General features: G+C 45.2%; 1 protein-coding gene across 3 annotated transcripts; it reads left to right on the forward strand.

The window, feature by feature from the left end:
* Window positions 1–27,177, forward strand: ZNF217 (zinc finger protein 217). 3 transcript variants are annotated; one of them, XM_038158884.1, is made up of 6 exons: window positions 1–120; window positions 14,070–15,871; window positions 17,943–18,068; window positions 18,891–20,474; window positions 23,844–23,967; window positions 25,125–27,177. In XM_038158884.1, the coding sequence occupies exons 2-5, from the start codon at window positions 14,473–14,475 to the stop codon at window positions 23,951–23,953; spliced, it is 3,219 nt and encodes a 1,072-aa protein (XP_038014812.1). In that variant the 5' UTR covers window positions 1–120; window positions 14,070–14,472; the 3' UTR covers window positions 23,954–23,967; window positions 25,125–27,177. The 3 variants fall into 3 exon arrangements, with proteins under 3 accessions (XP_038014812.1, XP_038014811.1, XP_038014813.1); XM_038158883.1 differs by lacking the exon at window positions 1–120 and adding an exon at window positions 554–776; XM_038158885.1 differs by lacking the exon at window positions 1–120 and adding an exon at window positions 3,375–8,126.

The raw sequence follows: 27,177 nt of genomic DNA on the forward strand, positions 1-27,177 counted from the left end.
TGGGCGTGTCCCGCGGGAGGGGCGTGGCCCGGGGCTGCCCGAGCAACAGCTGCCGCGGAGCCGTTTACAAACAGTGCCCCGAGCGCGGCGCGGCCGCTGCCCCGCGGCGCCTCGGCTCAGGTGAGGCAGGGCTGGGGGGCACCTGCCGGGGGCTGCGGGCCCCTTCCTCCTCCTCCTCACCTTCCCCGCCCCCCCCCGGGGGCACCTGCGGCAGGCGCAGCCCCGTCCCTCGGGCGGCCTCTGCCGTGAGGGGCCGGTTGTGCGAGCGAGCGCGGGGGGGCCGCTGCCGCCGGCATGTCTGAAGGGTTCGGGGCGCAGCCCCCCCCCCGGTTCCAAGCGGGGCTCGGATCCCCCCTGTCCCCGCGCTGTCCCGCGGGGCACGGCAGGAGGAGGAGGAAGGGCGGCGCGGGCGCGGGGGGGCGGAGGAAGGTCCAGGTGTGTGTGGCCGCGCCGGCCCCGCCCGCGGCCGCAGGTAGCGGCCCCTCCCGCCGCCCCCTCCCCAGCGCGGGGCGGGCGCAGCGGCGGCGCGGCCGGAGCCCTTCCCCGCCGCCTCCCGCCCCGAAGTTGGCGCTGGCCCCGCGCTGCCGCCGCCGCCGCCCCCTCCCCTGGCGCCCCCGGACGGGGCCGCGCTGCCATCCAACACCTGGGGGGTCGCTGGGGCCCCCCCCGAGGCGCCGGGCCGGGCCCGGGGGCCGCTCTCGGCCGGGGTGGGGGTGTGCAGCGACAAGAGACTATTTCTTTGTGAGTCAAAGATGTTCCTGGAAGAAGGATTTGTAGTAAGTGGCTCATGGGGCGGAGGGGGGGGGGGTGTTAATGAAAAGTTTATTGATCCGTTTTGCCCGTTTTTGTTTCGTTTACCTTTGTCTTTCAAAGACCAAAGCCTTCCCGATCATTTCTTTAGCATCGTGGTTCTTTTTTTTCTTCTTTTTTTTTTTTTTTTAAAGGGGAATAGGAAGTTTAGGAAATAAATAAATAAGCCTCAACTGACTTCTTGAACAACAAAAGAGGTTGCCAGGCGAGGACAATAAAATTCTAGAATATCCAGAGATTGGATTTCATTCCTGTTCCGTGATGCCCCCTGGACTTTCTGTTTTGGGGTGTGAGGCTTTTTTTGTTTGTTTGTCTGTCTCCCACACAGAAAACCTGCACCCAAAGTAAGCTCTGTATGTTCTCTAATGAGCCATCCCATAAAATGTGCTGTGTGACTCTCAGTAAGTATTTGAATTGAAGTGTAATAGTTTTGAAGTGGTGGGGAACAAAAATCTTTCTGTTGGGTTATTGATCTGCTGATGAAAGGCGTTTGAATGTGAAAAGGGTTTAGTTTAGGGGGGTTGTGTGTTTAAAGGTTTTTTTTATTTAAGGCAACTTTTTTTTTTTTTTTTCATTTTTGAAATGACCTTGAGAGCTTTAAAACTACATCAGTTTCTACCAGTGGGTTTGAGGGGGAGGCAGGAGCAGAAGAATCTAGTGAAAATCGAAAATAGAAATAGGAACTGAAGTGTAGCTGCAGTGAAATATTTTCTTATAGAAGTATGTGAAAAGGGAAGTTTTTGTAAGAATGTGTGGAAAAGAAGAGAGGGAAATAACGCAGTTTCAGATCCAGGGAGGGAGGGGGGAGAGAAGGGAGCATATCATTCTTCACATTTTATTAGGCCGTGAAATGCAGGAGTGATATGATCTGGAAGACACAGAAATAAAACGCCTAACTACAAGTTGAATAGCAGGCATTGACTTGCTGACCAACGCTTCCACGCTTGCTGGGGGCTGCTTTGGGGCTGCAAAGGTAGCAGAGCACAGGGCTGTGACAATGGCTTGCAAATGCTTTAACGCCATGTTTTATTGCTCTTAGGAGCTCTTCTTAACTGGAGGTTTGGGAATACGACCGAGACTTTAATTTGGGATGTCCACACTGAGGTTTCAGCCTTTCCTTGGATAATAGAAAAGGACAGTTGCAAATAAGTAGGATAAACTGCATTCTTTGGCAGAGGGGGAGGGAGCAGGCGAGGGTGGAGGAGGGTTTTTTTTCTTCCCCTTTACTAGTTCTGTAACTGAGTCAATATTTTAAGATCTGTAGCAGGAATGTGGCTTTGTGATCACTGATCGTTCTGCAACGTGTTTTTTTTAGTGAGCAATCTCGTCATGCTGAGAAAAATACTTGGATTTTCGATCTCAATAGGGCTCTTTCCTGAAATCAGCATCTGAGTTTTCAAGTTTTGCCTTTTAAGTTTTTCAGGGTGGTGAATATGAAAAACAAATAACTTTAGAGCCATGGCCATTACAGTGATTATTGATTGGCTTGGCCTTCAGCCAAGCAACTCTTCTGCATGCAGCAGAGTTGCTGATTTAAATTCTGTGGATTGTTTTTCATAAGTTAGCCTTTTTTAATCTCTGAGCAGCATATATGGCAGTTGAGGAACAGTAGATCAGTTTTTAGTTAAGGTTGTTCAATTATGTCTTCATCGCTTTGGAGTTGGTTGAATGACTTGACATGAGATTAGGCACAACAAAAGAAAAGGCAGGGGAACAACAGCTGCCTTCCAGTACCAGAGCTCCAGATTCTGAGCACTTCAGCGTTTTACCTTTTACTATTGCGTGGTGTCAGGTTTAAATGTGAATATTTCTATTCCCCTTTGCGAGGAGCTCGGGCTTGCTGATAACACATCAGCCACTCAGAGCCTGGATGTTCGTGTTTTGGGGGTTGTTTGTCTGCTGCATTTTGCAGAAAATGATCTGAGGATCTGATACTGAGCGGTGAATTGATCTCATTAACTTTTAAGACAAAAGTAGCAAGCAGTCCCCACTAGTTTGTACTTGTTTAGTTACTGTGTGGTAAGAACTTTAAGGTGTGTCCTTAATGGCAACTGACGATTCTCGCTGCGAAGCCTTGTTTATTTTAGGTAGATGTTTTATACAGAATTTCCAGTGGGACAAATTACTCCACTGACTGCACTTATTCTTTCTGAAGGCCGACTGTGAGCATAAGAGAATAATTTTGCCATGCTGCAATCAGGCTATATTTAAAAATTGAAGCCATTAAGTTTTGCTGTGTATTTTAAGGCTTTTCCTACTTCCTTTGTTTAAACATTCTCAAACAGTGCATATCATAGATGAGTTTAAAACATTCATATGGCACTGTTGGGGCCGAATTTAAAATTAAAATGAATACCGACGTCCTTGTTGATGAAAATAGCAAAAGCATTTCTTTAAATAAGTGGATGTTTTCTGGTTTTGAGTGTGGTGAGGAGGCTATATTGGTGTCTTGTAAACAAAGTTTCATATTAAGTAGTCTTTAGAGAATGGCTTCCAGGCTTTGCATTAAAGGATTTCTTTCTTTCCCTCTTTAAGTGAATAATGTTTTTTGGTTTTGCTTTGTTTTGGTGGGGGGGTGGGGAGGGCAGGATTTAGGGTAGGGGCTGGAAAAGAGAGGAAGATAATAAACTTTAGCACCTTTTTATCAGACTGTCTTACACAAAAGGCTACTTGATTCTGGTTTCCCCTTTCATTAGATCACACTCCAAAAATTCCTTTTTGAGCACTGATTCTAACATTCAGAAATACCTCCTCTTCCCACTGTATTTTCATTTAGAACTATGCTGATAGATTAATACCATGTTTTATACAAAGTGCTAGGTTATTACTGTAATCAGGGGGAAATTATTTTAAAGGGGAACTGTGGCTTTCACTTAGACTTTCAATCCAGTGATTACTGTAAACTTTTAGTTACAAAAAAAAAAATCTGAGAGTTTGCAATTAAGAAGCTCTGGGGAAACGTTAAGTAAATTTTAACTTCCCTTTGTTCTTTGGGAGTTTTTGTTGTCCCAGCTCTTTCTAACCTGAATCTTGATCTGGAATGCATTGTCCTAGGAGAAGATTCCATGCAGCGTAGATGTAAATACAGCCCCTCTTTCCTGTGTTATGAAATGCTGGCATATGGAACGAGCAGCCCCCCTTTCCCCAAGGTAAAAGGGGCTGAGCTTTCTTTTCTTTGCGAGAAGCTGAAAGAAGAGTTTGACCTTTGAACTCAGCCTCACACTTCCACGCTGCTTTCAGGATGATTAAATAACCGAGGATATTTGCCCGTGTCTTATGCTTATTTATCTCACTTTAAATGTTGTAATACTTCACCGTTGAGGTATTGTCTTTAAATATAGCAGGACGAGCCTTTGGGTTGCAGCAGGGCTGCCATGTGCCAGCTCAGCTCTCACTGGGGACACTCTGCCTTTCCACCCCCCCTCAGAGCCTTCCCACATCTCATCTCGGCATCGTTTGCAGATTGCTTTTAACTTTTAACCGACTTGGGGGCATTTCTGATCACCTCCCCCCCGACTTTCTAAGGTGACTTTAGAAAAAAAAAAGTTTTTCTTCCTGGTGCATGAATGCGCTGAGGGGATTCTGCTGACTACTGTATGCGTGCTTTGAGAGAGATGTGACTCATTCCACTGGAGATTTGCAACTGAATACAAAAGTAAGGAAAAGGATATGACCAAGCCGTGTAAGATTCTCAACACATGTTGTATTTGAGGATTACAAAAGCATTTTTCAGCCTAAATTTACCTAGGTTTTTATGTGCTTCTAAACAGAAAGTTGCTCTCTCTAAATAATTTGCCTTTAGAAGTCAACTTTTTTTTTTTTTCCCTTCAGTGAAATTGCCAAATAGTCTCCTTTTGTTGCTGATGAAGGGTGTTTATGCCAAACGTGGGTGTATGTCAATGGGAAAAATACATAAAAACTTCTACTGTTATAATCATATGACTTTGGTCAGAGCATAGTTTATAGCTTATCATAAATCTAGCACTCTTGATTCTTCCTCCTTTTTTTTTTTTTTAAGCGGTGTGATAAGAGCAGACTTTGCAGTTTCAAAGTAGAGCAGTGTACATGCTGGGAAAAATGAGTTTGAAATTAAAAATATAGGTGACATACGTGTTTGGAAACACAATGAGATGGAATTGCTTATCGGGCTGCCTTGAGGATTTCAAAAGAAAAGAACAAGAGGAAATGTGGGTAGAATATGCAGGGAAATCTTTGTAGATCAGGGTGACTTCAAGACTGGAGCAGAGAACCATGCAAGCAGAAGTGAATAATTGACTGGATGGTGCTTTTCTATGTGCTGCAGATTTTATGTAACTAAAAGTATCAAAGTCTGAGTTTGTTTATGCGCAATAGGTACACTTGCATTTCTCACTGTAATAAAGGGAGTGCAGTGTGCTCTGATTGAGCTGCATCAGGGAAACTGAGGCCTTTGTGTTGTGCCTGCACTTTATTGTGATAGCAGAGAGCTGGGTGGGTGGAATCCCGGGGTTCTCCTTTGGTACTCAGGATAAAGCAAATTAGATGTGCTTAGATTTACACCAGGGACTGGCTCTGGGTACAGAAAATGATATAAAGGAGGCCCAGAGAAGCCTCAATTTCTGTTCACCTTTCCTGTTTGTTTCTAACTTCTTTTTGTTCTTAGGCTGGTAAACTTGGGCTCTGAAATTGCCTGTTAGAGAGCTCAGCTTCTTGCAGATGCCTCCTTCGCTTTTCAGGCCAGCGTGGCCCTGTGCAGCCCAGGCTGTTGGGTGCATCACGCACACCCCTGCGGCCCACTGGGGAGGGGGAATGTGAGGCCGAGGAGTTAAAAAGTCTCCATCAGTCTCGGGGAGATCTCCCACCTGCATGGGAGAAGGGAGGCAGCTTTTGGAAGTGCCCGTTTCTGTCACTTTTCTATTTTAGTACCTTCAGATGCTGCTCCAGGGGATGACTGAGCTACAAGTAAATGTCTTTTCCCTGGACTCTGTTCCTTCTTCCATATTTCAAGACTGCCTTTTGCAAGCACCTAATTGTGGTTGTGTTTGAGAGTGACTACTTCCCAGTGCCCTGCAGAGGACAGGGATCAGGCAGTGCTCTGTTCTTCCAAGGGGCAGCACTTTGAGCTGTGCTGGGTGAGAGCTGGGTTCGGGCTTGAAGCCAGGTGAGAGCGCTAAGGGCACACTAATGGCCTTAACAAAAGGAACTCCTTGGAAGTGACCACTTCTCTCAGATTCAGGAGTAAAATAATCTCTTTTCCTGTTATTTCACCTATGCTGCCCAAAGGGATGCAACTTGCCTGTAATTGGTACAGAGGAACTCCTGGCTCTTGAGTAATAAGGAATTAAGTCTAATTTGGTGAACTGAATTTACCACTTCTTTGTAGTTGTGGCTGTTGGAGAGACCTTACATCCCTCTGCCAAGAAGTAAAAAAGTCAAATTTGCTTTTAAAGTCTCTGAAAATACCTTCTTTTAAATGAAAACCAAGACTAAACATACAAGGCAGTCTGTGTAAGGTGAGACTGACTCAACAATAAAAATGTATCACTCATTCCACCGAGAGCCTTTACCTGCTGTGGAGAGAACAATAAACTGTTTTGTAAGGTAAGGGGTCATTGCCAGTTTAAGTGCGTGTAACTTCTTGATTTAATGAAGTTGCATCATCCTGCAGCAGTGGTGAAATGTGTCCCAGACTTATTTAAAATAGGATTATTCTTGTTTCTTTCAGCTCTTCTCCAACAGGTATTGGCCACTTCTGTTGTCTAGAGTACACTTTGGTTTTGTGGCTCCTGAGAATATGTTCTGAGAGTATATTCTCTCCTAATCAGAGCGAAAAAGGAAAAAAATCTGGCAGTTTGAGCAGTCCTTCTGAACTTTAAAAGTCAATACTTACTTGTAGTACTTCCTCCTTTAATGCCAAGAATTAGTCTCTTTTATATTTGCTCTTGCTCAGTGGAGGAAAAACATGTGCAGAATGCTGCAAGCTTATACGTTGCCTGCTTTAAAAGGCCTAATTACATCCTTTGATAGAAGAGGCATTCAGCTCTCGGAGGAGACACTCAGCTCATCCATCCTCTGCCAAACCCCTGGTAGACATACAGCCTTCAAGAAAAAGGGACTCCAGGAAAAGGTTTTTGAGAGAAAGAGGATATCCTTTGTTTTTATTAGTATAGATGTCTGAGATGGGGGAGGGAGTTTTCCTAATATTGTTCATTATTAACTATGAGTTATTTTCCACTGGTGATTAAAATCCTGTTTGCGAGGCTTCAGGGGGAAAATGACTCGTGTGTGTGTGTGTCTGTTTTATCTGACTGCAAAAGGGCTTTCAACACAAAATCTTTCTGAAGTGTGTGTGCAGAAATGCTTGGATAATAACAGTCTCGAATTCTCAGTATGCCTCACTCTGGTTATGTTCTTGTGAATTGTTTTAGGATCATTGTGTTGGAAATCTCTGGTGGGGTTAGAAGGAACTATAACTGAGCGTGTCTCTTAGAGGGGATAAAAAGGATAAGCCATGAAAGAGTTTAAGTTTAGGATAAGTTTGAGATCTTCAAGCCCGAAGGATGAAGACTAATGAGGGGGACTTCAATTTGCAGATGGAGGGAGTGGAAATTCCAGTTTAGGGTCATCTTTTATGTTCTCTTTTCAACCTGAACATCTTCGTTTTGATCTTTCCTGCAACTGAAACAAACAACTCTCTTCCTCCCCTTCCTCCCCCTGAATCTCCATTTCCTTTACAAGTGCCGGTGTTAGTTCTTTATCAGGCTGAACTGTTAACAAAGTATAAAAACAGTTTTGTGCTTGCACAGTTGGTATAAGAGGCTCGGTGTGCACGAGAAGCAGCCCTGGGATCGCTCACGTGCTCCTCCTAACACAGAACGCTCTGGGAAGTTGTGTGAAATGATCTACTGTTAGAGATGGGAGTAGCTCTTTCCCTCCCTAGAAAGCAGCAGAATGCCCAGTAATGAGGGATAATTCTTGTTTTCTGTGCTGCCTGGCACAGGCAGGTTTGATCTGGGCTGACTTCAAGAACTTTCCGGTGTTGTCACTGGAGCCGTGGGCATTGGACACTTGTATTCTTTGAGAAATAAGGTCATGGTCTGTGGAGCAAATAGTGCATCATCTTCCCTAGGATCAGGCTGTCCCTGTGTCAGAGGGGGTGGCAGAGGGTTTGTGCCCGAGGAGGAAAGCCCCTCCTGCCCCGAGTGTGCCACGCGCCTTTCCGCTGAAGCGCGCAGAGGAAGTCCCGCGGTTGCCATAAACCCCAGCTACCTGCAGAGACAAACCCCAAGTGTCACGCCGTGGACTTTGGAAAAGTGACTCACCTTTTGGGACAGTCGGTGAGTGAGAACCTCCCGATGACACTTGGCTTCGCTGTCTGACAAAGTGTGGGAGCTTAGGAATGCCAGGGTACACCAGCACTGCTCCCAGCACGGGGCTGGGGTCACTGGTGGAATGAATGCCAGGGTACACCAGCACTGCTCCCAGCACAGGGCTGGGGACACTGGTGGAGTGCCAGGGTACACCAGCACTGCTCCCAGCACGGGGCTGGGGTCACTGGTGGAATGAATGCCAGGGTACACCAGCACTGCTCCCAGCACGGGGCTGGGGTCACTGGTGGCTCATGCAGACACCACGCTCAGCCAGGACAAGGGAGGAGCATCCCAAAATCTGGAGCTCCTAAATATTGTTAGGAACTGTTTGAGGGTGCTCTTTGTGCTTAACTTTGTAGGTGTGGTGCAGCTGCCTTAGCATTGTGCAATCATGTATAAGTATATTAAAAAACCTCCTAAATAAGTTTAAGTTCAGCCTCGGCTCAGGTTTTAGTTGAGGATTTGAAGGTGTATTTATTTATGCATGAGCTGCTCTGCCTGTGATCAGTGTTACACCTGAACACAGCTGTGCCCAGATAAAACAGATAACACACATAAAGTAGTTTTTATTTGTGGTCCCAGTGAGGTGGTGTTAAAAGTGATGTTAACTGGTTTGTTTTATCTCTGGTCCTTAGGTAGGACTGGAACAATTGCAGTAAATCTTTGAAATTGGAAATAAAAAAAGGTGGTAAACTTGTAATTTCCAATAAGCAATCAGCAGTGTAAAATCCATCTACCAGCAATCTGTTCTGGGGCATAAACACACCAAGAGGAAAGAACAGTTCATGTGAAATGACTCTTAATATCCTGAAACTTCTTGAAACACGAGGAAAACTGGAGGGTTTTTTTAAGTGGAAATGAGAGTTGCATGTAAGTTTTTCAAGTTCAGTAGACCCAGTGAAAATTAAGGTGGTTGATTTGCAGCAGCTGGAAGAAGCTGGTCAGCTAAGCAGTGATAATTTTGCTGCTGGCCTTGAATTTGAGAATCTGGGTTTGTTGAGGTAGTTATGTCTGAGTTTATTTCTGCCAGAGAAGAAAAGTAACTTCAGTGTCCTGCATTTGGCTGTAACTCTTCAAGTTTTCTCACTTCTCTTTTCCAGAAAGTGTTGCAGCAACTACTTTAACTTCTGTAATTGTTCCAGGTCGCTTTTAACAGTTTAACAATAGTTTTACAGGACTGAATTAGCAAAGAATAGCTGCTTATCCTGAGACTTGCCATGCAACTTTTATTCCCGGTGCCTCTGTAATGTGTTTCAAATGGGAAATTCAATGGTTAGGCTGTGCTGTTCTCCGAAAGGTGTGTCTAGAGTTTTTGTTACATATTCATGGAAATTTTGAAATGCAGGAAGTAGAAATGCAATAAAATTACTCCTGATAGGTCATTTCCCAAAGAAATCTTCAAGACCGTGTAATATGTTGTCTCGGGTTGTGTAATTTAATAAAAATAAATTAAATTTCTCTACGGGCACTTAATTAAACTTTTCTCTGTTTTAATAATCCATTTATATGCAGCAGGATTTTGGTGTGGTTCTTAGGTTGTGTGGCAAGTGCAATGAAAACAAGATGTTCTCATCTGTCCAGTGGAATCTTTATGGGTGTTTTGTGGTGTTTATAAATATAATGGGTATTGCTGTGAACCTGCTGAAATACTCAGCCAGGGATGACTCACTTGTGAGCTGCAGTGTGCTGAATGCTCAGGCTGAGACTTTTCCGGTAGTTTTATTCTTTCTTCTCAGCTGGAATACATTTCTAGTTGCATCAAGTGCAGTAGGTGGCACCCTGGAACCGAGGTGGATTGGTGACTCCAGGAAGAGTCCAGGGGAGCTGTGCAGGCTCCTCCTGCCCTGCTCACTGCCCTCGGAGCAGCCCCTGGGAGCTGTGGGCCCTGGGCTGGGCAGGAGGCACAGGGGGGTGTTTGCAGATGGGCAGGGAAGTCACAAGTGGAACTTCTTGCCTTGCTGTGTGAGGGGGACAAGTAAAAATTTTTTTTTCAACCTTGAGTTCATCTGTAGCAAGTTTATCGCTTTTCAGCTGTTGGAAGGAAGGATTTCCTGTTTTGTTCTGTTCCTTTACTCAGTATCTCTGATACTGGTGTGTCCTTTTGTCTTCTGAAAGTGAAAGAAGGCAGAAGAAATGCAGGTATTGTATTTTATTTGCTGAGCTCCTGCACAGACCTTCAGCCATAGTCAGTGTTGCAGGTTGTCCACTTTTCCAAGGGAGCGACAGAATTGAGGTGACTCTGGACGGTTTTCCTGCTGCCTCCAGGGTTTTGGATAGCAGGAATGTGATTAATCAGCGGTTTTGGTCCTCAAATCCAAGGCATGTTATCTTCAGTAGGAAGAAGGGTTTGTTACTGATGGATAAAATCCTGGTGGGGATATTTGGGTTGTAGTTCTGGCATGTGTTGGCTTGTCTGAACAGCAAGAGCGTAAAACCCTGCCGACTTGTAAAAGGCATGGATCTAATCAGAGAAGTGTGTAATCACCAGATACAGAATAAGACTGGAGTTTCTAACTCGCCTCCTGCCTCCAGTGCTTGTATCCTTTCTTCTTCTCAGCGTAAATACATTCTTGTCTAGTTGTATCTGCCCTTTCCTGCAGGAATGCTCCCTGCAGTTTCCCCAGTCTGCAGCTGCTCTCTCCTGTGTGTCCACGAGCAGGAGCTGCAGAGAGGCATTTCAGATTCCTGAAACAGGAATATCTTGCTCTGTGCTGCCTAGAGGATGAGCTGTGGCTGCTTCTCAGGGCTGTTCAGAGCCTCCATGAAAAGCAGTGCGAGCAGCCAGCACAGCTTGGTGGAGGCTGCAGAGTGCTCTGAAGTCTCCAAAGGGCTTCAAATCTACTGATAGCCCCCAAAATTGGCCCCAAGCTCCTGTGGAACTCCTGTCATGACTCAGGTGTTGGTTGTACGCTCTGTGTTGTGTGGTTGTGAGGACAGGTTTTGTTTGCCAGACAGCTGAGATGGGATTGAAGCAGCCCTGTTTCCAAAGACTTATCAGAGAAGATGTTCTTGATTGATTGAGGTGGGTTTTTCACCCATCCATGACCAACCTGGGGCATTCCCTAAATGTGATCTTTGTCTCTTAAATTCTAAAAAATCCTGCAGCTGTGGCTGTCAGTGTTGGTTTTGTGCTAGGCTGGCTTTGGGTAGGGCCATGTGTGGTGGCCCATGTTGGAAGGAGCTCTCTTCTCCTCCACCTCGCCCCAGAATGCCACGAAGAGCAGAGCACTGAGGGTGGATTTTGCTGTTCTCATCTGTTTCCTTTCTCCAGTGGTTTAATTCTCGTTGCTCTGTCGTGTGTTTGTTGTAGTGCCACGAAGTGGGAGTGTGAGGAACCTTAATTGGCTTTTTCTGTTTGTAGGCATGAGCAGGGAAGCAGTGGCTGCTGAGTCCCAGCAGTTCCTGTGTGGGACTGCAGGCTCTGCCCTTTGGATCTGCCTCCATGCCCCAGAAATGCCTCTGGCCTCTCTCCAGCAGGATTTTTACACTTCTTCCTGCAGAGCGCTTCCCTATGGCTCTGAAAGCAAATGCACTCCGCTCTTAAGTTTGTTCCACTTTTTTAATCTCGCCTAGATTGTTTTTTGAAATTTGAAACTTAAGTTATTTTCGGGCAGATGCTCACTGAGCTTTGCTGTAGCATGTTGGGTAAAAAATACCTTTTAAAACTCCAGTAGAAATAGAACAAAAAGGCAAGTTGAAACATGAAGTACAAAGCATGCTAACCAGCAGCCTTTGATATGTTTTCTCCTGATGTTTTACAAAAGAGAAAAAGTTTTTTGAATACTTGAGCTTCAAACTTTGGTTCTGGCTCCTTCACCTGCCTGTAGGGAGTGAGGGAAGGTCCGAGCTGGGTGGGGAGGGGAGAAGGGCAAAGGCTGCAGTAGAAGCAGAAGTGTCACCCCTCGCTGAAGTGAACCTGCCTGTTACAGGAGATTTTTGATTCATTCTGCAGAGAGGAAGTGTTAATCATGGCAGTGATGAAACTGAAAACGAGGATAAAGGGCGTAGTTAGAAAAGAGACTTTGGCTGCAGAAACTGCAGGTTCTGTCGCCACCAGCAGTGATCTGGTCCCTCTTACACTCCACCTTCCCCTGGAGGATCCTGCATTTGTGTCTCCCTTGGGATCAGTCTAAAAAAACCCTATACAATTCTTGATACTAATTGTGCTGATTGTGTCAGCCTGGGTTAGAGGACTGGGCAGTGAAGAGACTTTAAACTTTGGAGAAACAGAAAAAAATGAAAACCAAGCAGCTGGCAACAATAATTTTCTCCTGTTCCTGGCGTTCTGGTGTGGTGGTGTTTTATTTTCTATTTTATTTTCTATTTTTACCCACGTTCATTAGGCCCCAGGATCTTGTGGTCTGCATGATGGGAAAGGAGGTGCTGACTTTTCAAATTAAAAGCAAGGAGTGTTCTCAGGGCAAGGCTGCAGGAAGTGGATGAGGTGTTGGAGATGTCGGATCCATGACTCCTGCCAGTGTGTGCTGAGGTTTCCTTGCCCAGCTACTTCTCTTGTCTGGGCTGATTTCTTCTGAAATGGTTTAAGATTTAACGGCTTGAGACCACTTTTTCTGTCCAGCCAGCTCTGATCTGAAATAGCTGAGAGTCCACTGATAATCATCTTTGTTGTGGAAAGCTGGCAGCCTGAACTATTGCAGGGCTGTGGTTGAATTATTGTCCTTTCTTTGGGTCAAATAAAACAAAATGCTTCCTTTTTTCCATGTAAAAGCAAGGCAGATGTGGAAATTGAGGTGAATTTTAAACCCCAATTGTGTCCATGCTGTATTCTGCTCTAAAAGTTACAGAGCATAATGTATTTGGGGTATATTAGTTCAAGTCATGTGGTCACTGGCCAGCTGGCTCTTAGGAAATAATTTGCCAAAGTTTGAGTCAGATTTTGAATGAATTCTTTTCATTAGTTATTACTTTATTTGGAAATGTCTCAGAACAATCCTTCTGCAGTTTATATTAGTCTTGTATTAGTTTGCTAGACTTTTCCTTTACCCAGAAATTTCATCAACCGGAGCCCTGAACTCCACAAAACTGTAATTTGTCAGCCCAAAGTGGTGGTCCACGAGTTGCTGCTAACAGGCATTATAATTCAGTAAACTTAGAGATTTAAATTGGGGTTGTGATTAGCTATATTATAACCCTGTTTAATCTTGCTGAATCTTAAACCTTCCTTTGTAACAAATAAATCATTTTTTTGTTTTGTGCCACTTTGAAAGTAGAATAATTTTGTTTTCATAATGTAATAATTGGCCTCTTGGATGATTTAAATACTAGATTTAAACACTGTTCAAGAAACAGTATTATTAGTTCCCACAAAATGTTGATGTTACCCTGCCAGCCTGGAATTGTCACAGGCATTATGAATTTGTGGCGATAGGGAAAGCTCTGAGCAGTGGGGCTGGTGAATGGTTCTTAACACAAAGATTTGTGCTGACACTCCCTGTGTTCCAGGACTATAAAAGCTGATGCCAAGCTATCTGGTCTTGAAAAAAAAAAAGCCTTTTGCTTAGCAGCCTTTAGGTGACAAACAAGTGAAGTTCTGCTGGGGTTTTACAGGTTCAGGGAAGGGTACTTGGGCCACTGCATTGTTCTGAGTTCAGGAGAGCACTGGAACACGGTGTCAGCAGCTCTGTGTAACTGGGTAAGTGCAGGTTTAGAAGGGATTGACAAAGTCTTGCAAAGAAATAACAGCTGTAAACAGCAGGATGTTCAACCAAACTATTTCAGCTGTGGCAGGTAGAAAAGTGACCCAGGTGCCTTCTACCTATCCCTCGTTGGCTCTTAAAAATACGCTTTCTTCTAAAGCACTTGATGGTTCTCAGCCCTAATGTTTTCATTATTTGGGAGACAATACTTCTCTTTCCAAAGGTCTGACTAACTCTTTTCTCTCTTTCCCAGGTGCTGGAGTTTCCTTGTGGCACTGAACTTGGCCTTGAGTGTATTTTACCCAATGCAACTATTTGAAAAGTTTGTGCAACAAAACTAAGTGCAACGGACTGTATCTGTAGACTTGAAAAATCTGAAGAAACAATCCAAAAGAAAACCTCATCCCATCACTGAGAGAATCTTTGGATGCTTTTACTGGGATGTGTGCAAGCACATAAAGCTGAAGAAGAAACAATTTTCTGCTGGTGGAAAAAAAAAATTAAAAATAATTTTCCCGGCAGAGGTTTTCCAGCTGAGCAGACTTTTGAGCACATGTTGGAGAACTCCACAAGTGTCCTTACTGTGATCAGGGAGCACCCCCAGAGAAGTGCAGGCTGCCTTTAAGGGATGTAAAAGGGAGCAGAAGGGAGGAAAGATGCCCACGCAGCCTCTCCTGGCATACATGGACGGACCCGAGGGAATCGCCAGCGCCGTGGGAGCCCAGATGGAGACCAGCGACGCCTCCATGACCATCAAAGGAACCAACACCATCTCCTACAAAAGCCTGCAGGAGAAGTTCCTGCTGCAGGCCGAGGGCTGCATGCCCCTGGACTGCATGTTCTGTGACGAGACTTTCAAGCACCCCGAGGAGCTGGGCAAGCACGTGTTGACTGAGCACAGGCCCACGCTGTGCGAGCCGGCCGTGCTCAGGGTGGAGGCCGAGTATCTCAGCCCTCTGGATAAGTGTCAGGTAAGAACCAGCTCGCCCTCACCGAGCAACGAGCAGGACAGCGAGGAGCTGAGCTGCAAAGTTTGTGGGCAAACGTTTGATAAAGCTTTTGACATTGAGGCGCACATGAAAAAGCATAAAGATTCTTTCACTTATTGGTGTAATGTTTGTGGGCGAAGATTTAAAGAGCCCTGGTTCCTCAAAAATCATATGAGAACGCACACTGGAAAACCTGGTTCTAGAAACAAGCATCAGCAAGGTTCTGAAGGCCCCATAACAATAAATGAGGTGGTGCAGGAGCATGTAACTGAAAATGTAACGTCACCTTACAAAATTTGTATGGTTTGTGGTTTCCTATTTCACAATAAAGAGACTCTAATTGAGCACAGTAAAGTGCATACCAAAGAATCAGTTCCCAACGGTGAAAGCCCCCAAGTGACTGCTGAAGTCAATGCAGAAGAAACATCTCAAAACCAGGAGTTTTTCCAATTCTTGAACTTAAGACCAAATTCAGTTCCAGAAAAGGACAAACTGCAGAAGCTCGCCAAGTGGATCGCTGAGCTGGATCCTTTCACCACCTATCAAGCATGGCAGCTGGCTACCAAAGGTAAAATTGCAGTTGGCCACGGGCAGATTAAAGAGCCTGGGCAAGAAGGAAGTACAGACAACGATGAGTCATCTTCAGATAAAGAAGAACTCTGTGAAATTTGGAATGCAAATAAAGGTAGCCAGGCTGAAACTACAGGGAAGTCAAAGGTAAATAAAAACAGCAGTTTCACAGGGAATGGTAACTTAACCCAGGACAAACTGAAACATCCCGCTGGTGAAGTGCCTTCTATGGAGATGGATTCTAAATCATCCCAGAACAAAGAGAAGCCAACCCACTGCTCTGAGTGTGGGAAAGCCTTCAGGACGTACCACCAGCTGGTCCTTCACTCCAGAGTGCACAAGAGGGACCGGCGGGGTGATGGGGAGACTTCCACTGCTGCCAGGACCTACTGCGCCGACATCATCGGGAACCTGGAGGAGAACGGGGCAGCAGAGAGGATGGAGGGAGGCTCTGAGGATGGCTCTGAGGATGGGCTTCCAGAAACAATTAATTTAGGTGAGTAGCACTGGGAGCACTTCAGTTTGAAGTGGCTGTTACTGAGAGCTGTTTGTGAGCTCCTTAGAGCCAAAGAACGCGTCGTGCTTTTCCATTATCTTTGCAGAACGCGATAGGAAATGGTAAAAAACTAGATAGGGAATGTGATGGTGGGGAAAAGGGAAAAATGGGAGGGTAAGGAAGGTTTGGATGCTGCCATCTTGGAAGTTGTGCTGGGGCTTCTTGCAGTTACTGCAGTCATTGAAGTCGATTTGATAGCAGTGAGTTTAACAATTGGGAAAAGTCACTGTTTACTCACCCCTTATCTCTGACTTTACTGGATGCTTTGGAGTGTTCCATATCCCTTCTCATCCAGCACATGTTTTTTACAAAGAGCATTTTATGAGAAATAATTGCAGTTTCTCTTTCTGCTCCCCTTTATCTTGTAAGGGCAAAACATGTTCAGTGCTTGACAGCAGCAGTTTTTGAGGCTCTGAGAAGTAAAGAACAATTTAAAACTTTTCTGTCTAACTGCGAGTTCAGTGTTTGTTTTGAACAGTAATTTGAAAGCCTAAATGTCAGAACCAGCATGTCTGAATCATTTGTGTGAGGCCACAGGCTGTTAACATGTGGGCCTGTAGGTAAGAGAGGTGTGTGTTTAACTCCTCTGCCTGGAAGGGTTGCTGACAGCGTGGATGGACTCCATCTGTACATTACCCAGGAGTAATTCTGCATGTCACAGTGTCTTAGAAAAGCAAGTGATACTGAATGATTCCTTAATTGAAAAAGATTGCATGTCAGGGGACACAAGGCCTGGCAGAAAGTCTCCAGCTAATGTGCCGCTGTGTGTGTGACACGCTCCCAGCCGGCTTTACAGAGCAGACACTTGCATAATCTCAGGGCAAGACACGGCGTACAGAATGTCCTGGCACCCACACAGCCCTGACTTGGCCATTTCTGGTAATGTGCAGCCCTTTATTTTGCCTGCAGGAACAAAGGAATGAAGTGATTACCTAATGTGAAGTTGCTTAGTTTGTTTCTCAGCACCTTATCCTAAAGCAGAGCAGATTGTGGTGCGAGCTGCTGAGTCACCCTGGAGACACGAGCTGTGTGTTGAACTCACCGGGCTGAGCCCTGCGCAGCCTTTCCAGGAGAGAAACTTCCCAGCAGGCAGGAACCTCAAAGAGCTCTTTCTAGTCTATTATATATCCGACTTCTTAGTCACGCCGAAGGTCTCCTTCCTCCCGAGCTTTCAGTCAGCCTTGCCTTGGGTGTTGAGTGGAGCTGTCTGGCTTTGCAGTGGGAGCTGCAGCGCAGTCGCTGTGGCTGCCGCTGGTGTCTGGGGGAATTCTCTGCCATTCCGCTGTCCCTGCCGCCCTCCTGTGGCACCTCCTGCCTCTGCACTGGAGTGGAACTGCTTGGGCATCCCTGGATTTGTTCCTGGAATACCCGGGGCACCCACTGGGATGCCCTGGCGCTTCCTCACTCCATAATAATGCAGTGAAGTACTCCTCACCGAATCTAAGGAGCTTGTAGGAAATACTCCTCATCAAACCTGAGTGTCTCTCTACAGGCATTCCATTGATTAGCACATGAATAATACCATTAGTAGAATTAATTTAAGAGAAGGAATATTTGCCTTCCTTCCCCACCTCTCTGTGTTGGGCTGCCGTGCACAGAGCAGATTTTTAGTCTGAATCATCCCACTTGCACTAATTCAAACATCCCCTTTAATGAAATAATACAGTTTATAACCTGTGTGAGTATTTGAGATGGGCCATTCTCCATCAAGGTTCTGTAGGTCAATAAAGAAAACTTTTTTCTTCTTCTTCTTTGAATCTTGTTTGAAATCTTGTTCGTTCTCTGGGCTCCTTGGTCACTGTCACAGACCACAGTGTTGTGGACAGAAATCTCTTCAACTCTTGTGCTCTTGTTACTCAGAGTGCAGCAAAACACAGCAGAAGTTACTTGCAGAGTGTAGAATTTGACTGCAGTTCAGAATTTTATGTTTATCATGAAAAAAATTACTGTTTTCAACAAGACTGCAAATTTGCATTTGCTCTTCATAATATGCCTGTGTTTTCTCCCAAAGATAAAAATGAAGACAGTTTGGAAAGAACAAAAGTTAAAACCCTTGGAACCTCCAGAGAATGCAGCTACTGTGGAAAGTATTTTCGCTCCAATTATTACCTCAATATTCATCTCAGAACTCATACAGGTAAATGGGGGCTGCACCTTTTGGGGAGGACAGGGAAATCTGCTGAATCCACTTGGATAGGATGTTTGATTTTGCTTTTGAAAAACAGAAAATGCCTTCAAAATTGCTGCTGTTAAGAACAAAGTTTTCTCTAATTCTAAACAAAATTAAATAATTGCCATTAAAATTTATTTGAATTATTTACGTAAGTATAAATGGTTTTAAATAATGCTAATTGCATTAAGTATTTTTAAAACCATCTATTTAAAAGTTTTAATTTTTCCTGCATTTAGTGGTACAGCAGAAGTTTAGGGTTTGGTTTTAATTTAAAAACCAGCCAATCTCTCAGGTGTGAAGTTGGTTGTCTGCCAGCTGCTGCTACCTGGGGAAAAGCTGAGTCTCTTTTTCAACTCGACTCCTTGTTTTGCATAGCCAGACAAACCCTTCCTGCTGCTGCCTGTGTGTCCTTGGGACACAGCTCCGTTTCCAGCTGAGCTGTGCCGTTTGTGCAGGGCATAGGGCACTTGTGGGATGATCAAGGGCTGCAGCTCTTGGGGCTGACCCAGAGTTCCAGTCCCTGCTCATCTCTGCCACACACGTCATCAGCTCCATCTCCATCCGCAGCCAGCGTGTGGAAACATCCCAGCACAGCCAGAAGATGTCACTGTAGTTAGTAAAAGCATTGAGATACTGTTGTTTAAATGTTTTGCATGAGTTTGGGACTTGAGAGTGTGTGGAAGGGGAGAAAAAAATCAGTTTTAGTGTTTTAGAGTCCACAGTGTTCCCTTGCGTTTGTGATCAAGACTTCTCTCAGAGGGATTTACTGAGAAATCTGTGTTGCAGGTGAAAAGCCGTACAAATGTGAATTCTGCGAGTATGCAGCAGCCCAGAAGACTTCCCTGAGGTATCATTTAGAGAGACACCACAAGGACAGGCACGGTGACAGTGCAGCTGATGGGAAGGGTGACAGCAAAGGTTCCCTGCGGGGTCAGGAGACGGCGCTGTCGCTGGCTGCTGATGCTGCTCCAGAAACCAAAAATCTCAAGAGGCTTTTCGATGGTGCCAAAGATGCTGAGAGCTGCCCACCTGCCAAGCAGCAAAAGGAAGTTCTGTCCTTGAGCAACGCAATGGGCAGCACAGTCTTTTTAAAAGTAAAGAACAATCCCAGGGAATCGAACAAAGGTTCTGTTTGTGGCGGTTTGAGTCAAGGACCTGAGAACGTGCCCGCTCCTTTCCCAGAGAAACTAAAGGCTGAGAAGGAAACCAAGGAAGCTCAGCCTAAAAGAGAGAGAAAGGCTTCTGTGGCATCAGAGGAAGATGATGTCCAGTACATCTGTGCTTTTATTGGTGGGAAAAATGTGAACAATATGCAAGAATGCACTGAGAACTACAAACGCAGACCCGTCGTGGACTGTCACGAGCAGCCCTTGGACTTATCCAGTAAGACTTCCCAGGAGTGTTCAGTGATTGCAAGCAGAGGCCCGCTGGCCCCCAGCACCTGCCCCTTCTGTACCTACAGGACATTTTACCCCGAGGTCCTCATGATGCACCAGAGGCTGATGCACAAGTACAACCCTGACACCGTTAACAAGAACGGCTACAGGAGCAAGGCCGTGGCCAAGGCCCGGCGCACGGGCTGCCCCCCGGCCCTGCTGGGCAAGGACGTGCCTCCTCTGCCTCTCCATCCCAGTAAAAACAAGGCTCCCGCAAATCCACAGCCAAAGCCACTGCAGACGGGGAAGGCCAAGCAGTGTGCCCCTCCTCAGAACAAAGCCCCTCTCTTCTCCGCGAGCGAGTCGAGCAGTACAGCCCCGAGTAACCTCAAGTTTCATAAACAGCAAAGCAACATTGGAGCTCAGGCAAACAACTACAGACAACCTCAGCAAGAAGAAGTGCACTCCAGTTTCAGGATCTCTCCAGTACTGGACAGAGTAAAAAAATCTGAATATAAAATCAAAGTTCTGGGTGCCCCAGTGACTCAGTCTGGTCTGGTCAGCAGCAGCGTGAATGGGGTTCTGGAGTCTCACCTCAGTGAACCTGGCTGGGCTTGCCAGCGAGGGAGAGACTATCTCTGTAGTAAATCCGGGAGCAATGCAAGCCTGGACTATGGAGAAACCTCTTCCAAACGGATGAAACCCTCTGTGGTGGCTGTGGAGCACCTGGACTCTCCTCTGGCCAATTACAGGAGATACGAAATGAGCAGATTTCGGGTTGCAAACAGATATGCAAATCTGCTACCTCAGGAATACCCTCGCACCAAACCCACATCCTCTGTTCTGCCAAGCAAGCAAGGGCTCCTCAGAGCAGACGATGGTGATCCCCCCAATGGACTGACTGCTCTCAAACCTTACGAGCCATACAGCTGTGGATCCCTTTATGCTGCTTGTGGATCTAGCAACGGCCAAGTCACCAGCTCGACAGGAGAAGGTACAGTCCCTCCTCCTCCTCTCACACCACTGCACGGGGAGGGGAATGGGATATAAATGAGTGTGTGCCCACCCTGAAACATTGAAAATGCAGCTCTGCTTAGCATTTCACCACGTTCAGCCAGTGCTTGGATTTTAAGCTTAAAATCCGGGTTCAGCAAATCCTGCCTTGGGGAATGAGGTGTGGAAGGGCTGAATTTTAAAGAGGGGTCTGAAGTTCCTCAAGTTCCCCCTTCCCCTCTGCCATGGGTTTCTGATGGCAAACATGTATTGTTTGCTCATCAGACAGCTCCAGACATGTTGACTAATCCAGGATACGGAATGAGACTTTCTGCTTAATGTGCCAGAAGTCTTGGACTGTCTGGAATATTAATAAAACTTTTTACCAACAAAAAAGCTACCGTGGACAATTGTTCCCTTCAAGAGCAGAGAGGGATGTATTGCAGATCATAAAACTGCTGTAAGTTTTAGACTTCTGCTCTTCAATGGATTTTTTCTTTAATGTTTAACTTCTAGTAGGAGCAGAATACTTTGTTAAATCAAGACAATGGATTTCTGCTATTCTAATTAGGGTGTAGCAATGCTCTGTGGAAACTTCTGGGCCTAACAGAGATAAATGATTTGTGGTGTATTGGGAGAACTCTGGTACTTCTACAAAATACATGATTCTTGTGTTTTGTCCTTGGTCAAGATTTTCAGAAAGTCAGCAGGAGGCCAGGATTAAAAGGTGCTGGGTGATATTTAAGCAGTTGTCTGACTATTTGTAGAAGGTGGTATTTATGACTTGAAGCTGAGCTCAGCATGGACTTAGCTACAAATACAGGACTTTGAATTTTGAGACGAAGATCCCATTATAAAAATGAATAGCCTGTGTGGGCTGTGTAGTCTGAAAGTCTGTGAAGTTCCTGAACTCTGAATGCTCCCATTCTCTGGAAGCAGTAAAGTTGCTCCTCTGAAGTAGTCTGGGATGGTAAAAAGCAGGGGTGTGTTCCCTCAGGTCAGCAAACTGCAAATACTGAATCCACATTTAGTTATGAGGCCAAAAAAAAAAAAAAAAAGTATCTGCTCACTCTGTTCTGGTTTTTGTTTGCTTGTTTTAAGGTTGTGGGCTTCAAAAATACATCACATATAAATAATTTATATTGATATAGAAATACTCAGGCTTTCCTGGTGGGTTATGGGGAAGGTGAGGGAAGGTGTCACAGTTGTGTGCCCAGGCTGGGCAGGGAGTGGAAGGGGACAAGCACCACAGCTGAGTCACTGAGGGGCGAGGAAATGGGGTTAATCCTGCTGTGGTGCAGGCTCTGGACTGCTGTGAGCAATGCCCAGTGGCACTGGCTTCTGCACAGGGCCGGCCAGGAGCACAGAAGCTGCTGTCCTGACGAGGTGACAGGGGTCAGAGAGTGTGGGGAGGGATGGGGAGGTGAGCAGCACAGAAGCTGCTGTCCTGGCGAGGTGACAGGGGTCAGAGAGTGTGGGGAGGGATGGGGAGGTGAGCAGCACAGAAGCTGCTGTCCTGGCGAGGTGACAGGGGTCAGAGAGTGTGGGGAGGGATGGGGAGGTGAGCAGCGTGAGCCTGCCGCGGGGGCAGCTCTGCTTTTAAACCTCTCTGGAGTCCACTTGGTTGTTCTTTTGGAAGCCCCACCTGTGCCAGAGAAGTCTCGGGCTGGGCTTGGCTTCCTCTTCCCTGGTGCCAGCCTGGAGACGCTGCCCTGCAGTCCAGAACTTCGCCTGGATTGTTGTTTGGAGCCCTCACAACTGTGGCTGCAGCTAATGTGACAGCATTGTTGGCATGGAAATGAGATTTTCATTGTTCATTGCTCGATGCTGGCTCAGGGCAGAAAAACAACTTTTTCTGGCTGTTACCTCGATTGGAAAGGCTCTGAAACAAGCTCCCCTCTAGTGGGTTTTCATAGCAACTTCCATAAAAACCCTGGGCTAGAAGATGTAGGTTTGTGAGCTTAATTTCTTGATTTTTCAGCCAATTTGCTCAGAAGCACCCAACCCAAACCTTGCTGGTTATTGAGAAGGGTTCAGGGTAACAGCCAAGCAACCTCTCTCACTGTCAGAATTTTATTGTGGGTGGAGAGCAGCGATAAAAACTTCTTTAAATTCTTTTTATTTTTCGTTAAAAATCTGAAACGTACCAGTTTCCCTAGACTTCAGCTGTGCGATACCATCTGCAGAGCTGTGCAGGTGCAGACCTGCAGCTTTCTGCCCTCTCTTCCTCTTGAACCCTGCTGATTTTATAATCCACAATGTCAAAACCTTTTTCTAAGGGCCCGTGTGCCTCGTGGCAGCATCCCCGCGGTGCCCCCACCGTGTTCCGTCGCCGTTAAATGCTGGATCAAGTTGTCAGGAGAATATGTTCCACTTGGCAAACTTGATTAAAGCATGATGCCTTCCCTTATTGCTTGTAAGCTTTGCCATCCCGTGTTGCCCTGAAGAGACAGAAACATTCTGAAACCACTCAGTTTGTGTTATTCTCAAATTAGTTGCCTTTGCAATGGCAACATGTTATCGGGGATAACCTGTTGGCTGATTGATTTGGCAGAGGCTGCAAATTAAAGACAATTGCTCGTGACACACTCCAATGGCTCCGTGGATTCTGTTGAAATATTAATCTGGCTGTGCCATTTTAATTTAATTAAAGCTCAGGAGGTTTTTTTTCCCCCAATGCTGCGCTGGAAGCTTTCGTGGAATCTGGATGGCAGTTGGGCTTTTTGGATCCTGTGGGAGTAATGATTCTGGACTTCTTGCCTTGATTTTATGAAGTGTTTTTGACTGCTTGCCTAAGCTAGTAAGACTTCATATGGAACAGGCATTGATTTCACATCTATAAATGTGAATTAATGGTCTCAGATAAACACAAAACGACCTCTATACTAGACTGAAAATTGCTTAACAAAGGTCTGCAAGCAAATGTGTCTTACCACTCTTCAAAGTGTCACGAGTTCCATGTAATCCTCAATGGCAGCAATGAGGCGCCCCAGTTTCCCTCTCAAATACTCACTGAAAAATTCAATTTCCTAACAAATACAGGAACTGAGTTAAGCATTAAGGGTGCAGCACTTAGACCTCCTTAGGTGGGGCATCTGCTGTGGGATGAGTTAAGCAAAGACATCGCTTGGATAAAACTTAGCACAAAGTTGTTAAATTATCTTTTCATTCTCCTTGTATTTATTCTGGATCCTGAATTTCATATAATGGGAATATAGATATAATCTATCTATAGATATAATAATATAGTCTAGATTTTTGAGGCCTGATTGTGAGATGATTTGTCAAGGTGTTTTGGATTCTGGATGCTGATGTGGACCTGGGAGGAGCAGGAAATAATGCTAACTCCCTTAAATGACTTTATTTGCAGGAAAGAGATCAGTGTCATACCAACACTTACCCAGCAGCCTGCTGCAGAAGAGAAGTTACGAGCCCTTTGTGGGGAGCACACCCTTCAGACCCAGTGACAAGAAGAACTGAATCACTCGAGAATGGTACACAAACCTTCTGAACTAATTGAATTGTTCCTTAAATGTTGCATGGGGTGCTGATGGCATCAAAGGTTCCTGCACAGCATGAGGAGAGCTTGTGAAAGTCTGAGCCTGAAAAGATAAAAATTTCCTCCTTATAAAATCACCAGATGCCGGGGTGGCAGCACTGATTGTTTGGAGTAGGGGTAATGGCATGTTTGTGTGGGATAGGGTGCTCCTTTTTGAAGAGAAATGGCAGTGTGACACTAAATAAATCCATTCATAGTTGTAATTCCAGTGGGATGTTCAGCAGAAGCCAGGAAGTCAAAGTTCCGTCAGTCCTTGAGGGTGCAGGAGCAGGAGGGAGAGGAGGTGCCTGTGACACAGTTATGGGTGCTGGGGGCTCTTGGTTGGGCCCGAGGGTGCAGCCCCTGCCCATCCTGCCCCTGGGAGCACCCAGGGCTGCTCTGAGCTCAGCTCTGGGGGGCTGAGGCCAGGGAGGCCTCCTGACAGCTGCTGGGCAGCTCCTCCCTGTGATCAGGGCTTGTCCCAGATGGCTTTCCCTGGCCAGAGGGAGCGTGTGCCCTCCTGGGGAGGGAGGTCAGCTGGAAGCTACCTGGTGCTGTGAGTTCATCTCGGTGCTGCAGCTGGATCTGAGCCTCCACACCCCCGTCCCTGCTCAGGACAGAAGTGCTCTGCAGGACTGGCAGTGAATAGACCTGACCCAGAGCTGCAGATCATTTCCCTTTCAAGGGGAATACTTCAGGAGTAGTTCTGGAATGCTGTAGCACCTGGGCCAGCACACATGATTTTATGGAAAAGATTTTGGGAGCAGAGCTGTCTGACGTTGAGTTGACAGCTTTAAAAACACTTTTATTTCTTGGTATTCTTCTAATCTTACTGCTCCTATTGTCCCCCTGCTAAGCATAGGTGTGCCTGCTTGTGTTGTTGACTTGATTTCATGCCTGAAATTCTTCTTGGGGCTGAGCATCTTCCAAAGTAGGCTTTACTGGTCGGATAAAAGCTGGTAATCCAGCCTTCATGGCAGTATCAATTCATCAGCTAGGACGTGGAAGGAATTCCCTGTGTTATAAAGCCATTCCTCACAGCAAAAATTGCACTGTGCTATTTTAGAGCTGTATACCACAAATTTATATTTATTCCTCTTTTTCCCCCTCCAGGTGTAAGGACACAAGTGCATATTCCATGGAGTTATTCCTGCAGTTCATCCCCTGAGGAAGAGAAAATGGTGAAAGCTACTGAACTAAGCTGTGATTGTACTGTATATAGAAACACTACAGTTTTATAATATTGGTTCTTTTAACATTTTGTACCAAATAGCCATACAAAAGTAGTCTAAACAGTTGGGTTATGAAGGTGTGTGGAGAATGTATATCTTGACCTTGACTTTTGAGTATTTTTCATTAGAATTAATTGACCAAATATTAGGTAGGAGTTCTATTTTTACATACTTGAGCGCTGCTGAAGAGTTTCTCTTGGAAAGAATATATATCGTTGCACCTCAGGTAAACTGTAAATATTGAAGTTGAAAATCCTGTTGGCGTAATGCTCCTTTTTCATAAAAGTGAAAGTTTCTCATCTGTTGGGTTTTTTTTTTCCCTGTTGAACTGTTAGTTTTTTTAAAGTTCCAAATAAACTGTCTGAAACTGTCCGGTTGATAAATGTCGTGAACATTAAAGCAACGGTGCTGACATTGATCTGCCTTGGCTGGGTGAGGACCAGGCCGTGCTGGAGGGCTCTGCTGCTCTGGGGTTCTTTCCAGCTTTTAAATGCAAGCATGAGGCAATACTTGACATTTTGGATTTCCTGAAATGTGGCTGGATTCTTCTCTTGGCACTGGTTGCTGTTCTTCAGAGAAGCCTCTTAAAAACACCTCTGCCACCATCCAAACAGAAAATCCCTGGGACTCGCTTGAGAAACAATAATAATCTCCATGTTCAAATGTTTGGTTCTGTACTAAGCTCCACACAGACACATTTCAAGAAAAAAACTCCTTTGCACCTTTGTCCAAAGCTGTAAAGTCTCGGTAAGAGCCTTGAAGTATGAATTTGGGTTCTGCAGACTGCAAAAGGGATGTGGCTGTGATGGAGCCTGCTTGACTGTGCTTGGAAGCTTCTTGATGTCAAGTTTTAGCATCTACTGGGTGTTTAAAATGAGTGAGAAATAACCTGTAAATGGGAGAATATCTCCTTTTATTTTTTTGTGAAGACAACAAGAGTTTTTTCTAATGCACACGCAGTTTAATTTTTGTAAAGGGAAGATGGCCAGTTACCAGCCAGTAAAGCAGAACTGTTGCATTTTTTAACTTGCCTTCCTCGTTTCTTCTCATGAAGTTGTAGTTAAGAGTTAATTCCTTCTGTACCTGGCTTTGACTTCCATATATTTTAGTAAAACAAAACAATTAAATATTTTGCACTGTTTGTTTTTCCTCTCTTCCCTCTTACAGCAAATGTAAAATAGCAGAACCTCTAGAAACTCTTGTTTTTTCATTATGCAACGTGAGATGTTCCAGTTGTCTTAGTTCCTGTTCGTGGGACTGGTTTTAATGTCTCTGTAAACTGGCAATGGAATGAAGTGCTGTGTATCAGGAAATTGTACACTATTGACCTGTTTTCCTGTTCATAAGCTGAGCCATATGTACATAATCTAGATTTTTGTTTTCCTAGTTTTGCACTTTTATAGGCTATTTTTTGAAGATGAATTCACTTGGAAAAGGGTTAATCTATTTTTGTGTGTGATCTCTCCCTGTCCCGGAGGTGCAGGGCTGTGCCACCCGGGGCAGGGCTGCTTTTTAACGTGTTGCAGCAAACAGACCTAAGGCTTGTTTGTTTTTTAATCTCCCTTCATGCTGGTACAGTTTCCCTCAAGGCTTTTTTTGGGGTTGGAATGGAAAAATGGACCTGAAGACTCCATTCCATGGCAGCATCACCACACTTTGCCCATCAGTATTAACTATTGGGATACTACTGGTTTTGTATGTTCCTTTGGAAATAACAGTGCATATATAGAGGTACAAATTGTTGATTTTTTTTTCCCTTTTTTTTTCCTTTTTTAAATGTATTTATTTCATTCCATTTTGTTCTATTTTAATTGTTGGACCCGGAAGTCGGCAAGCAGCAGGCACACATTACTCATTTAATTTATGATGTATTTCACTTTAGTTGAGTATATTATTACATGTGGATGTAAATATAGACTTGGTGTTTTGCAAAA

Source organism: Motacilla alba, chromosome 20, assembly GCF_015832195.1.
Source record: "Motacilla alba alba isolate MOTALB_02 chromosome 20, Motacilla_alba_V1.0_pri, whole genome shotgun sequence".
In the NCBI taxonomy this organism is placed as follows: Eukaryota; Metazoa; Chordata; class Aves; order Passeriformes; family Motacillidae; genus Motacilla; species Motacilla alba.

What these genes read in the sequence shown, in the direction of transcription:
- ZNF217 (XM_038158884.1), top strand. Translation starts at nt 14,473, where the DNA reads ATGCCCACGCAGCCTCTCCTGGCATACATGGACGGACCCGAGGGAATC. An exon ending in TCCAGAAACAATTAATTTAG is followed by an intron (nt 15,872 to 17,942) that starts GTGAGTAGCACT and finishes TTTCTCCCAAAG; the next exon opens with ATAAAAATGAAGACAGTTTG. An exon ending in TCATCTCAGAACTCATACAG is followed by an intron (nt 18,069 to 18,890) that starts GTAAATGGGGGC and finishes TCTGTGTTGCAG; the next exon opens with GTGAAAAGCCGTACAAATGT.